Source organism: Rhodnius prolixus, unplaced genomic scaffold, assembly GCF_049639745.1.
Source record: "Rhodnius prolixus isolate KJV_2025 unplaced genomic scaffold, Rpr scaffold_14, whole genome shotgun sequence".
Classification (NCBI taxonomy): Eukaryota; Metazoa; Arthropoda; class Insecta; order Hemiptera; family Reduviidae; genus Rhodnius; species Rhodnius prolixus.
In genome coordinates this window covers 736,248-748,877 of record NW_027411594.1, presented here as the reverse complement: position 1 = coordinate 748,877, position 12,630 = coordinate 736,248, and the positions used below count along the sequence as shown (strand labels likewise).

The window sequence follows — 12,630 nt, the reverse complement described above, 5'->3', positions numbered from 1 at the left end:
AGTTTATCGATTCGGCACCAGCTCGCAGTTTGACTCTAATAACAGCGTATAAACAAAATTAGAAATACAATTTTTTTCTCAATTTATTATTTAATATTTTATAATAGATAGATGTATATTAATTAATCTGTTTATTTTTTTGTTGCAGGCTCAGAAAGACGAAGATAAGGTAGGATAATTTTTGTATTGTTTAACGATTAGAACTGCATTTTTTCACATTAATTTTAAAATCACTATTAACCTAACGAATACCGGAAAAAAAGCATATTGTTTTAAGATTATCTTTAAGTTTAATCTTAAAGGGAAAAAATAGAAATAACAAATCGCAAAGAAATAAAAGAAAAAAGATTCCTTCTTTTAAGCCTAGTTTCCGTGGACGTTCCTTGTCTAGTTATTGATATAATCTCTTAACCAGCGCTGAATGGTGGTAAAAGATACAATGGAGTGTGTAAAGACGGGCTCTTTAGGCTTAGAAGACGTGTAAACCTGCTGTGTCTCTTGGGGCCGCACAAGTTCTGCATAGAGACACTGTCCACTTTACCAATGAAGAGCGAAAGCGAGGTTTCTCAGACGTTGAAACAGAGCCCTGCTCTAAGCGAACGTTTTATGCTGGTTCACCGTGAGTTTTTGAGTAAAGATGCTCACGGGTCCAAAAAAAAAACACTTAACTCACATCTCCCTACTCATGTTCTTTGACTCCTAGGCAGGACTAGAACCTTAATGAAGGACTGTATCTTCAGTTTAGATGCTCATATCATCTTGGTCATAGTAGTGCTTTAGTTTCATCTTTTTTCAAGATTATGCTTTTGATCGCTGCGCAGATGAACAATGAATAGTCATGTTCAGAAAAAAATTTAAAGATACTCTCAAATACTAGAAAATTAGTTCAGCAAGTCTCCACTTCTGGTAGAGAAATATTTAAATAGTAACTTCCTTCCAGACATCCTAATTCAAATATATTTACCGAGTAATTTTTAAAAAAAATACTATTTTGAATCTTAGGTCTCAAAACTCAAAAAGTGTTGGGTTCAAAATAGCTGGTTGAGAAGCTGAATGTACTATTTTGCAGACGATGAAGTAGGAAGTCGCAGTGAAGGAAATGAAATGGTGTATTTTCTGTAGAAATTCCGTGACCCTTGGTATGAGATTAGCCACTTCTTTTTCACGCTACATATACCACGGCAGTGGCTACTTCAAATCTCTCTCATGGAGATTGCTGTGTTTTTTTTTTTAATAATAGAGAGCACACGGATCTATGACTGAAAGGTTAGGGAGGTTGACTTGGTTTGTATAATGTTTGACAAAAAAAAAACTAAATCTGTAATGTCCTTTCTACAAGGTCTTACTGGAATCCATCGGGAAACCATCATCCACTTTTTCTGTGGCATTTCCGTTCTTGCTGCGAACAATAGTGTCAATTTAGAAGCAGCTCCATTCTTAGAGCCAGTCTTATTATAGGTGGTTCGCTCACTTATTTTATTTTTTTGTATTACAAAATATCCTTATAACAAAAAAATGATACCTTACCTAGTAAACTATCTATCGCAAACTTCTACTCAGTATACACTGAAGAATCATTCATTCTTATATTTCCTATTTTAAATTGCTTTGCACATCGTTAAGCCAGCACCCTTGTAATTAGTAAGAAACCTTAGTAAGGGAGGGGATAAACGATTTTGTTTGGCTTCAACAAATAAATAGCTACAAATCGTATTAACACACCAACATATTGATTAGAACATTATTTGACAGTTAGATGAACGAGATCAGGTTAGCAGTGATTGATAGTGAAGCGTTTTACTGAGAACAGAAGGAGCGATACAGCCTCCACTATCCAAGCCGATCTAATAAATTCCTTTGCAAAAGAATGAGAATCGTTGCCGTGTTCATTTACTTTAACTGCATCTTCATGTTTCTCTTTACAGAAAAAATGTAATTGGTAATGTTCGCAATAGAGTTTCGTGAAGCCAAAATTAATTGTTCTCGAATATCTTTGAAACTTCCATTAATAGAGGTTTCATTAGAATTTATCTTTAAATTTTTTTAAATATAATTTTAAGAAGCTTACATCAACAAATAAATGAGAATTTCCAAGAAAATTGTAACTAAGAAATTCTTCAGTTACCAAAAAAAGAGACACCATTTGGTGAATTTTCTATTTTCACTGGTAATAAATTGATAGAAAGTTTCTCCCCCCCCCTCGTCCTCCTCCTCCCCAGACAAATCTATCCACAAACTTTTCAATGAAAGCATCCAGAAAACTTATCTTACTACTTTTTGAGAGTTACTTTCAATGAAGTTTCTATTACACTGGGGCCAGCTGATATGCTCATTCGGCCAATTTGTCGCTCTCTCAGAGAATGTCAAAAATTTCTTGGGGACCATTTCCTTTATTCAATTAATTTTTTATAAAAATCTGACGAAGAAACTTCAGAAGACGTGCCTCTTGTCGTGGGCGGGGTGGCGCTTATAACTAAATAACTTTATTAATAAATAAATAACTTTGTTCTCATTTTCACTGGGTTACTGGGTTCACTGGGTCAAGCTGCAGGGGGGAAAATAAATCGACTCGTATTCGACCATTCGATTAAGTGTGAATTAAATTGATAGAATTGTAATTTTATTTTGTGCTAATTTAAATTTCAATTTATGCACATAATATTTATTTTTTTTTTTAGCTTAGATTCAATTTGATTTTATTCTAAGCTAATAAGTATGGATGAAGCAGTTTTTTTGTATAATTTCTTACAAACGAGTGTACCCGTTACAATGTATTGATTTTAGCTTAAGAAAGATTTAGAATAAAGAATAAAACGAGTAAAGGAACGGAAGCCATTTGTTTTTTAAGTTGTCTCCAATATACTGGAGGTACTTATTTAAATTCATGGCTTTATGTTAAGTGAATTCTATTATAGCTGGGCTATTTCAATTTCGCCATCACAAATATTAGGTTAATCTTCTTCTTTCTTTTACTATTACTTACAGTAATTTCTTAGAGCCATCAGAGCTCTTATCTGTGACATGTTTTTGTGCTTAATTTTATCGTCTTCAAATGAATTTGGCAATTACCAGGATGATAAATAAACAGCTGTAAACTGAGAATAATTTAAAAACAAAACAAAAAAATAAAGACTAATATATTGCGGTCATCCTTGGCGATGTAAGAACCCATAAAACCTAACCTAATATGATCGGGGAGGGGAGTTCCAAGGTTTTTTCAAAGTTCAATCATAACCAATGGTGAACCGAGATCGTCCGGTTAAAAATTGTGGGATGTCCAGGAGATAGTAAGCGATCCTACTCGTTCTATATTAGTGCCAGTATTCTTTGATGATTGGCAATTGAAATCCAAAATTGTCTGTTTCTCGTTAGATTTACGACTGAAAGTTTTTATCCAGGCGTTTAAAGAGGTGTGGCTATTAAATAACGAGACTGATGCTGCTACAGAAGAACTATGCATGCGCAAAATCTTAACGACCGACAGCTGTGCAGCGTAAAGGCTTCTCTTTCGATTGCACCGTCTCACGTGTTTGTAGAGAAATCTGTCTGACCGGAACCGTCGTTTGTGTAAGAGGTGTTAGTTTCGTTTTGCCGAAAACATGATACTACACATGTAGTAGAGCAACGAATTGTCGTGAAATTTCACATGAGACTGGGTAAAACCGCTACTAAGACTTATCTTTTATTAAAAGAAGTTTATGGCGATGAATGTTTATCACATGCGCAAGTTTTTGAGTGGTTCAAGCGTTTCCAAGATGGCCGAGAAGACGTTGGGGATGATGACCGCCCGGGTCGCCCTCCCACGTCCAAAACGGATGAAAATATCGATTATAATTAATCAACATCACTACCGTGAGGTGCTTGCTTAACTCCGTGAAAGAGTAAGGAAAAAACGACCCCGATTTGTAAAAGAACTAGTCATGGGTTCTCCCATCAAGACAACGCGCCGGCTCTCACTGCATTGTCTTTCTCAAGAAGTTTCTAGCCAAGTACAACATCCCAGTTTTAGGCCATCCGCCTTATTCGCCTGACCTGACCCCATATGACTTTTATCTGTTCCCCAATGTCCAAATCTGCATTAAAAGGTACACGTTTCAGTCCGTTGAAGCTGCGAAAGAAAAAAAGCGGCACGCGCCATGCAGGAGCTCACAGAAAAAGCTTCCAGCACGGTTTCGAACAATGGTAAATTCGCATGGAGCGTTGTAGGGATTGGGGAGGGGTATATATTGAAGGTGAAAATAACTAAATATGTATACATTTAAAATAAAATGTTTTACAGCAATAGTCTCGTTAATTTAATAGCCACACCTCGTACAGGCTTGAGTAAGGTATTGGAGGACGGACTAGTGCAGCCCTTCGTCAACACTTGTGAAACAAATTTTAGCCCTCAGACTTCTAAAAGGCTGTATACGCCGGGGTTAAGCGGTCTGTATACTACGTGTAAACAAAAAAGTAAACTATAGTTGGAAAATAGCAATTACTTTATCGAACATTACTAAAAGAAAATTTGTCATGAAACTACAAACTTTAGTTGTTTTTTTTTTAGTGTTATCAATTATTTTCCTTATCAAAACAAATTTATCATCATTATTCTGACTGTGCCCATGGAATAATTAATGACTCTTTCGACTAGTTCTAATTCTCTTGTACTGTCTCCCGCTTCCTCTGATATCCCTAATACTCTTCGCCGACTGAATCGCCAGTGGTCCCGCGACTTCTTTGTAGGCTGAAGATGGGTCTTCAGATGATTAAGGAATCATTGTTCTCCTATCTCTCCTCTCTCCTCTCTCCTCCTCACATTCTCCTCCTCACACTCTCCTCCTCGTATTCTCCTCTCTCCTGTAGAGAGTGCTACCGCTGGGTAGTTTCTCTCCTCCTGCTCTCCTTCCGCATCAGTTCATCACTCTTTTCATTTACTTATTGTATTTCAAAGGAATTTCAAAATTCATATTTCTTAAGAAAATTTGATCCTATCGTAATATTTTTCTTACCACCAAGTAACAAATAAGAGAAAGAGTTAAAGTTAAAAGAGAAAGTTAAAATAAAAGGTTTATAACCAAAAAAAATATCTAAGAAAGCATTGGGATGCGTAGCCAATTTTTCAAAGCTCCAAAAATTTATGGATCGCACCAATTTGACGTTAAATTCCTTAACCGCAAAAAAGAAAAAAATCTTACAGAACATTTCTCGCATAATCAACTACAAAAAAAAAGGTTGTAAATTTTGATATTTTATAGAAGTTTTCATGTTGGTCGTTTGGAAAAGCTATTTTATTGACCATTTGAAAAGTAATGGTTTTCTTACGAGTAACCGCTTTACTAACTAGTAACACTTTTCAGACACGCTATTAGGACATTTCAATTTGAAACAGATTCTTTTATTATTTTGTTACTGCGGGGTTTCCAGTTAGTTACCATGGTTACTCAGTTCTCTTTTAAAGTCGAACATTTATAAGAAATAATTTAAATGTAAATTGAAATTTTTAAGAATACAAAGCTATTTATCATAAAAACAATTATCTTGGAATAAAAAAAATTTATAAAGTAGTATTTGTTTGATTAAATAGTGTGAAATATCGAGCTAGTTAATTTATGTATCCGGTTTATGTAATTAAAGGTGTTCTTCCCCATGCATGCAATATATTTTCCAACACGTCAAAGAAAATTATATTTCATATTCCAACTAATCTTCCCATATTTTATTAGCTTAACAATAAGACCAAAATAATTGTGAATGCTATGTTATGTGCTAGTTTTTTTTTCCGGTTATTCTATTTCTGAGAACAGTATTTTCCTTTTTGTAGTTTTACTTTTCATGAAAATGTTATCTTTAGCTTTATTTGTGAAATTTTGTTTAAATAAAGAGCGAACAGGAAAAGAAAAAAGAGTAAACATAAATTAACTCACACAGATTTCTTTGTAGAAACCACTTTTTCACCAATCAGGATGTCGAAAGACTTGTAACAGAAATGAAGTAAGGGAAATAAAAGTAGGCTGGGCTTTTATAGCTTTTCTGTGACGGAGGCTGATAACTCATACCCGTTTATATCCATTTATAGCAAAAACTATAATAGCACGCAAAAAAATATTATAATTTATGAATTTTAAAACCTAAGCAAAATTTGAAACTTCTGAAGGTTGAAACCAAAATGGAAAACAATGTAGGTTGTGGTCATTATTTCCTGGTAGTCTGGTTATACATAAACAAAAGACTTATTGTCCCTTGGGATTACAATAGTAAGCGCTAGCTTTCTAAGGGGGGAAAGCAGATCATAGTTAATGATTCTAGAGGGAGCTAGTTGCTGTTCGCGTGAAAGGCAATAAGTTACAAATCAGAGAGCAGAATAAAGTCTAAGTATAATCTTACTCTGCAATTGGTTTAGAGCCCAATATTTTAGCTACGTGAGTATTGCCTTAATGCTCTCCTGTATGTGATAAAGCTACTGATTGGCTAAAGTTATTATCATTTAAATTTAAGAAGAATTCAAATTGTTTGCAAACTTATTAATTCCTAAACATTGGGTACATATTGTCAATCATCAGGATCATATATCGCCTCAAATTTGTGTGGTCTGTACTATGTAAAAGGGTGTGTTAGTTTGTCTGTTAAATCTAGAATAGAGTAGAATAGAAAAGAAATTTATTATTCTAAGATAATTGTCCGCTAAGAATAAACACAGGTACAAATAGAGGCCTTAATAGTTTGACCTGTGATTAAACAGAAAATAAATAAATAAATTAGTATTTACAAAAGGTGAAAATAAAAATAACAGCAGAAATTAAGGAAATAAATTAAAATTTCGGAGGAAGCTGGATAGAAAGGAGATAACTGAATAGACGGGATTTAAAGATGGATAGGGTAGGAGCATGGCGGACAGATGATGGCAAGGAGTTCCAGAGAGAGGTATCACGTATAAGGAAGGATTTGTCAAAGGATGAGGTACGGTTAGAGGGAATATAGAGATCAGATGAGCGAGATCTGGTATTACGGGAATGTATCGAGGATTTAAACTTAAGGAGTTGAAAAATATAGGAAGGCCTTTGAGACTGGATGACTTGAACAAGGAAAGAAGCCAAAAAATTTCTGGCGGCGATAGACAGGAAAAAGCCACTTCAACTCATCGTAGTAGTGGGAAATGGGAGTGTCTCTGGGAATGCTGAAAATAAATCTTATGAAGCAGTTCATGAGACGCTTGAGCTTAGCTTCAATATCACCAGAAAGAAAGAATCTAGGTGGCAGAGGTTTGTGGTTTTGAGGAAGTTAAATATTATTTCTATGCGGGTGGTGTTATTTGTGTAGCAGTTTGGTCATTATGTTGTAGGGCAGTCCTAAGTCAGGAATCAGTAAAAAAAAAATTGTATTTAATAGTGAGGGGCTAACCGCACAATTGGCGTTGTTGGTAGGGGTTAACGTTTCATCAAATATCCTTGGGTAGTTCGGAGGCGGCTATATCGAAAAGAGAAGCTCCATCTATTGATTGGGGACATTGATTTTGATTATTCTTGACTCATCAGTGATGACATTCCATCTCGCACTCCGTTTCTCCGCTACTTTTCGATGTAGTCCGATACTGGAACTTCCCAAAACGGAATAACTCCAGCAGCAGCTCTCCTAGTACTCATTATCGGCAATCCCACAATGCTCGGGTGTCCAACAAATAAATGCGACCAAAATATCACTTTGAAAGAGTGATTTTATTAATAATAAAATATTTGGAAATGCTGGAACTCAACTGAACATTTCCCTGTAAATTTTGTCTCCATTCTTCAATGCAGACCACAAGTAACACCTTTAAAAAATACTACAGAAATTTTATTAGTAATTATTTAAATTAATTATTGTAATATTGTGAATCTTTTCACAATAAAAAAGTATTATATTCAATACTTTACTGTTAATTCTCATGTACTTATTGTAACTTATTGTTACCATTAAACAATTTATATAAAATCGAAGGTGTTAACGGGGCAATGACCGGGCATTGCATTCGCAGCATTGCGGGTCTATTATAAGCCTTTAGTCCACTTTAATAAAAACCATAAAACTTCATTTCTCTTTTCCTTCTGTAAAAATCTGTGAGAGAGCAATTCATTGTCTACCAAAAACCTCGGGAAAACAATTGAGTCACGTATCGCATAAACTGTATTATTTAATTTAATATCTATGTATATATATACTCGTATATCTCACACGATATTTGACAAAATATTTATCTAATAATTTTGTTATTAGATTATATTAAAACATTCCCGTACAATTTATTATGGCAAACTATTATTAATAACTGGGCTTTCATTGACTTCCTTCCGGACGATTTGCATGCAAAGAGATTCTTTACTACCCCCTTCTTCCACTTCTCATAAAGAGAAGATGGCCATAATCTTATATCTTTATGTTCGCTTAGTTAGAGTGTATTATCACTGAAAATTGAATATTTCTCATATAAACTACGCGTTATATGGAAGCAAGTTGCCTCCACATTTCTGTAGAGAGATTATGGTCATGATTTTAAATGATGAAGACTTTTGAACATTAAAATAAAGCACACCAAGAGTAGATTAGTTTCGAAAATGTACTAAAATTTCGTCTTTAATTTTGTGTGAGTGGTAAAGTGTAGAGAGCTTAAAATAAGTGCGAACACCAGGCGGCGGCCTTTCTTTCAGCCTTATCTAATAATAGACACGCTTATGCGAAGTATCTTTGTCCAAGTTTTTTTTCTTTTATCGGAAATCTGAAGCAAAAGAACCATTCAGTAATTTGGTTTATCCAGTTGAGATACTTTATTCTAAACTAACTTTCCATCAAGTCCATTGATAGTTTCAAATCGCAATACAAAGCTTTGACTTGCAGCAATGTTTTGTTTTAGAGCCAGTTTCATTCACAAACACTTTTCATACCATTTTCTTACGAAAAGAAACACTTTTTTGAACTCAAAAGACCAGAAAACCCTCAATTTTTTGGAGTAAATTCTATTTCGAATATTCGACACGTTTCAATCTAAGTTTTATAATACGTTTTCGTTTCTACAGAAGGCAAAAGTTAAAATCTAGTAATTGTTCCATAAATTTATTTATTTATTTATTTATTGTTTTACATCCATGTTCATACAAAGAGTACATTATAGATGGAGAGTTGTGTTGTGCCTACCAAACATAAAACTTACTAATTAAATGAAAAGTTATATTAATTAGAAAAATAAAACAGAAATGAAAAACTTTTTTTCCAAAAGAAATCTAGAATGAAATAAAATATAGAACTCCTATACAAGTAAACAATACAGAGTGACCAGACAGAAATAAACATATTAACATAAATTGAACTTCATAAGAACAGTGATATATTGACTTTGGAGTTTACAGTTGAAATCTAAACACTATTATTTTACTTCTCTGGCTAACTATCTTGAAGCGGCTATGGTTTGTCAAATGCTTCTTCGATTACTAAATCAATTTAAAAATAATAAAAACAAACTAATTTAATGAAAAATAGCCGGAAAATATTCCAAAAAATAAAAAATAAAATAGAAATAAATAAGGAACAAAAAGAAAATAGAGCTACGTCTGCAGTATAGATTTTCTTAATTTAAGGCAAGCAGTGATAAAATTGTATACATCGAGTAAATGGCTTTTGTGTTTAATATTTAGAATATTTTCGGCTGTGAGGAGTAATTGTTCCATAAATGGGCGATAATGTCCGAAGAAATTGTTACGTCTTAAAACAAGAAAATGAAGTTTTCCAGAACTAATTAAATTAAAAGAAAATTAATTGAAAAACAAAAAAGCTGTTGGAACCAACATTGTGAAAATATAGACAAAATTGAATTAACACAATCGCCAAAAATACAAACGCTAAAGCCTGGCGATCATAGACTAACGTGCGACGTTTTAGACATTATAAAATCATTGTTTTTAACTATTTAACGTGTGCCGCTAATTGTTTGTTCCCCCCCCCCACCCAAAATTTAAAAAACTGTTTATTGGTGGATATCTAAACCCAGAAACTGGGCAACCAATATCTGGACAGCTGTACTTCGACTTAGCATGAACAAGGAAAACAACACTTTCAACTAGATGGAAGGCAAGCGAGAGATAGCAAAGAATTCAAACTGAAAACTGTAATGTAGTAAAGAAATACTTGGACCGAAGCTAAAATAGTGAATTCTTCTCTAGGCATTGTACCCATAGTTGGTTTTTAAAGAAAAAGTACTCAACGTGTTTAAAATAATGTATTTGTGAATTCTTACTAAGTTGTAAAACTATTAGCAGTAACTTTTGATGTGAAAAATGCGATAATAAGAAAGAAATATTTGCAGAGTTATTTTGGGACAAATTACCACCTTTAGAATGTTTTGTAAAAACAGCAGGTCTTTACAAAAATTTTGTTTACAAAAAAAACTGTTGTTTTAGGATCGTTAAAATGAACATTTGTTTTTAGTTAATTTCGATAATTAGTGAAAATTCTATCACTCTTTGAATAATTATGTAAAATAGTAATGATATTCTTTATTACTGTAATTAAGTAATTAAAATGGTCAGTAAATTTAATCATGTTTAGACATGTAGATGCCTCATTTATTTATTTTGTTTTTTCTGCTAAATTTTATCGGGTGTTCTCATAATTGATTGGCTTCAAAATATCTTCTTTTTTCTTTCTTTTTTTGTAAAAATAAAGTCAGTATCGGTAATGTGTGTAATGTATTTAAAGTTAATGGCTGCATAAAAATCGCCCGTGTAGATTTTTCTAATGAAAATTTAAATAAATAATTTAAATCTTGGACCTCTCCATCACACATTTAGCATTTTTCAGTTATTCATGTTCTACATATTTGAACATAATTTTTTTTGTTTTTATATTGAGAATTGGAACGAATTATTATTGTACGTCGTTTACAAAGAATCGTTCGGACATTTTCGGTATAAATGAAGCTCAAAAAAAAATCCTCCTTAAAAAAATTGTGGACACACAATTGTTTTTACACTTTTATTTGGGTACCATTTTGGAATCTGATAGGAAAATTTGATAGCCAAAGTTTCCCAACTACAAATCAGTTTTTCAGAAAATGGGTACTATAATTTTCTTTGTAAATTTTAATTAAAAATTTTATGCTCTTGATCAAAAATACATTCGATTGGATTTTACAGGAAGAGGCTTTAAGCCAATTCCACTGCGAACTGGTAACGTGCTCTTCCGTTCTGGGAAAATAACTTCCAAACAAGGAAAAAACTTCCAAAACATAATTTGAAGGAGTGAAATATATTTAAAAAGCACTTCAGTGAGAAGGAGCTTCTTCTTTCCATTTTCTCCTCTATACCTCTTTTAAAATTAATATAGTTTTATTATAATGTAGTTGAATTTAGTTGATTTTTAGGGCACTTCTTTTATGCATATATGATTACTTAGAATAAAATCGATTGAGAAGTTCACAAAGAATCCTAAAACGAAACTGAAAAGTTCATTGTTCAAAAATAATACTTCCGTTTCCTTGATTTTTGATGACTTCATATTTTTGGATCCTATGGGAACATCTAATTGAAATAACATATCGGCAGTTCAAAGATTTTCCATTTTGGAGTTACGCTAAACCAAAAACAGACTGAGACAATATTTATAAATTCATTTTACATCCTCAAAAAGTACCCTAAAACTTGTACTCTCAATGGAAATGCTTACATTCAATCTTACGAAGAGCTAGCGGTAGTAAAAAAAAAAACAAAGATCTGAAAAACATCAATGCCTGCAAAAAGAAAATACTTTTTCTTAATAATTAATCAATTTACCTGAATATATGTTGAAGACACACCAAACCAAACAGAAACGTTTATAATCCATAGTAGTTTTTGTATTTTTTTCTTGTTTTCTTAAAGCCAACAGAGGTTTGTTCTCTCTAAAGCTGTGGCCAATTACACTGCAGAATCTTCTTCAACAGCGGTTTGCATCTTAGTAGTTGGTACTGAGGGTATTAAGAAATTGTCGCGTCGTTTCATTTAAAGGGTTATGGGAGCTTATTTTTTTAAAGGTTTTAAGACAATAGTGATTTTATTATTATTAGAAAATTGATAAAATTGTTGTAGAGAAAAAAAGTATTGTTTAATTCTCTGAAGGCAAAAAAGAAAAGAAAATGAATTGCAAGATTTCAAAAACAAGTGGATAAAGCAAGGAACCAAAGACAATTAATTCTCTTAGGATGAACTTTTGATTCTTTTAAATCAACAAACGCGTAATTTTTTTTTTTTCTTTTAAAAAAAAATATATATAATCACCACGTAAATATTGAGAGCAATAGAGAAAAGAGACAGAAGTATTCGGCCGTACTTATGCTGATGGAGAAGCACTGACTGAAAACACCGTCCGCACAGTTTCAGCCAACACCAACACTGTCGGCCATCTTCGTAATCTTTCGTCAGCTATCGATTTCAATTTTTATATCGTTTTGAACTGTCATTCTTAATTTGTTTTAGTAAAGATAACCGCCAAAATAGGAGGGCTATAAAAATAAAAATAAAATATTTGCCCTGTCTGGATTAAAAATGTTGGATTTTGTTGGAAGGCTGTAAGCCGATAAAAGAAAGTGTGCTGCTGAACTGTTGAATTGTTCAGTATTTTCGATTTTTTCTAGCAAAATTGCCAGTA

General features: G+C 33.0%; 1 protein-coding gene across 1 annotated transcript in view; it reads right to left on the bottom strand.

The window, feature by feature from the left end:
• LOC141451623 (cell adhesion molecule 2-like) overlaps nucleotides 1-12,336 on the bottom strand; it is a 407,804-nt gene extending 395,468 nt beyond the window's left edge. The window contains exon 1 of the mRNA XM_074123083.1: nucleotides 11,778-12,336. Coding sequence (XP_073979184.1) covers nucleotides 11,778-11,829 — 52 coding nt within the window. The 5' untranslated portion in view covers nucleotides 11,830-12,336. The remainder of the gene's footprint in view (nucleotides 1-11,777) is intronic.
• Between the last annotated feature and the right edge of the window lie 294 nt (nucleotides 12,337-12,630).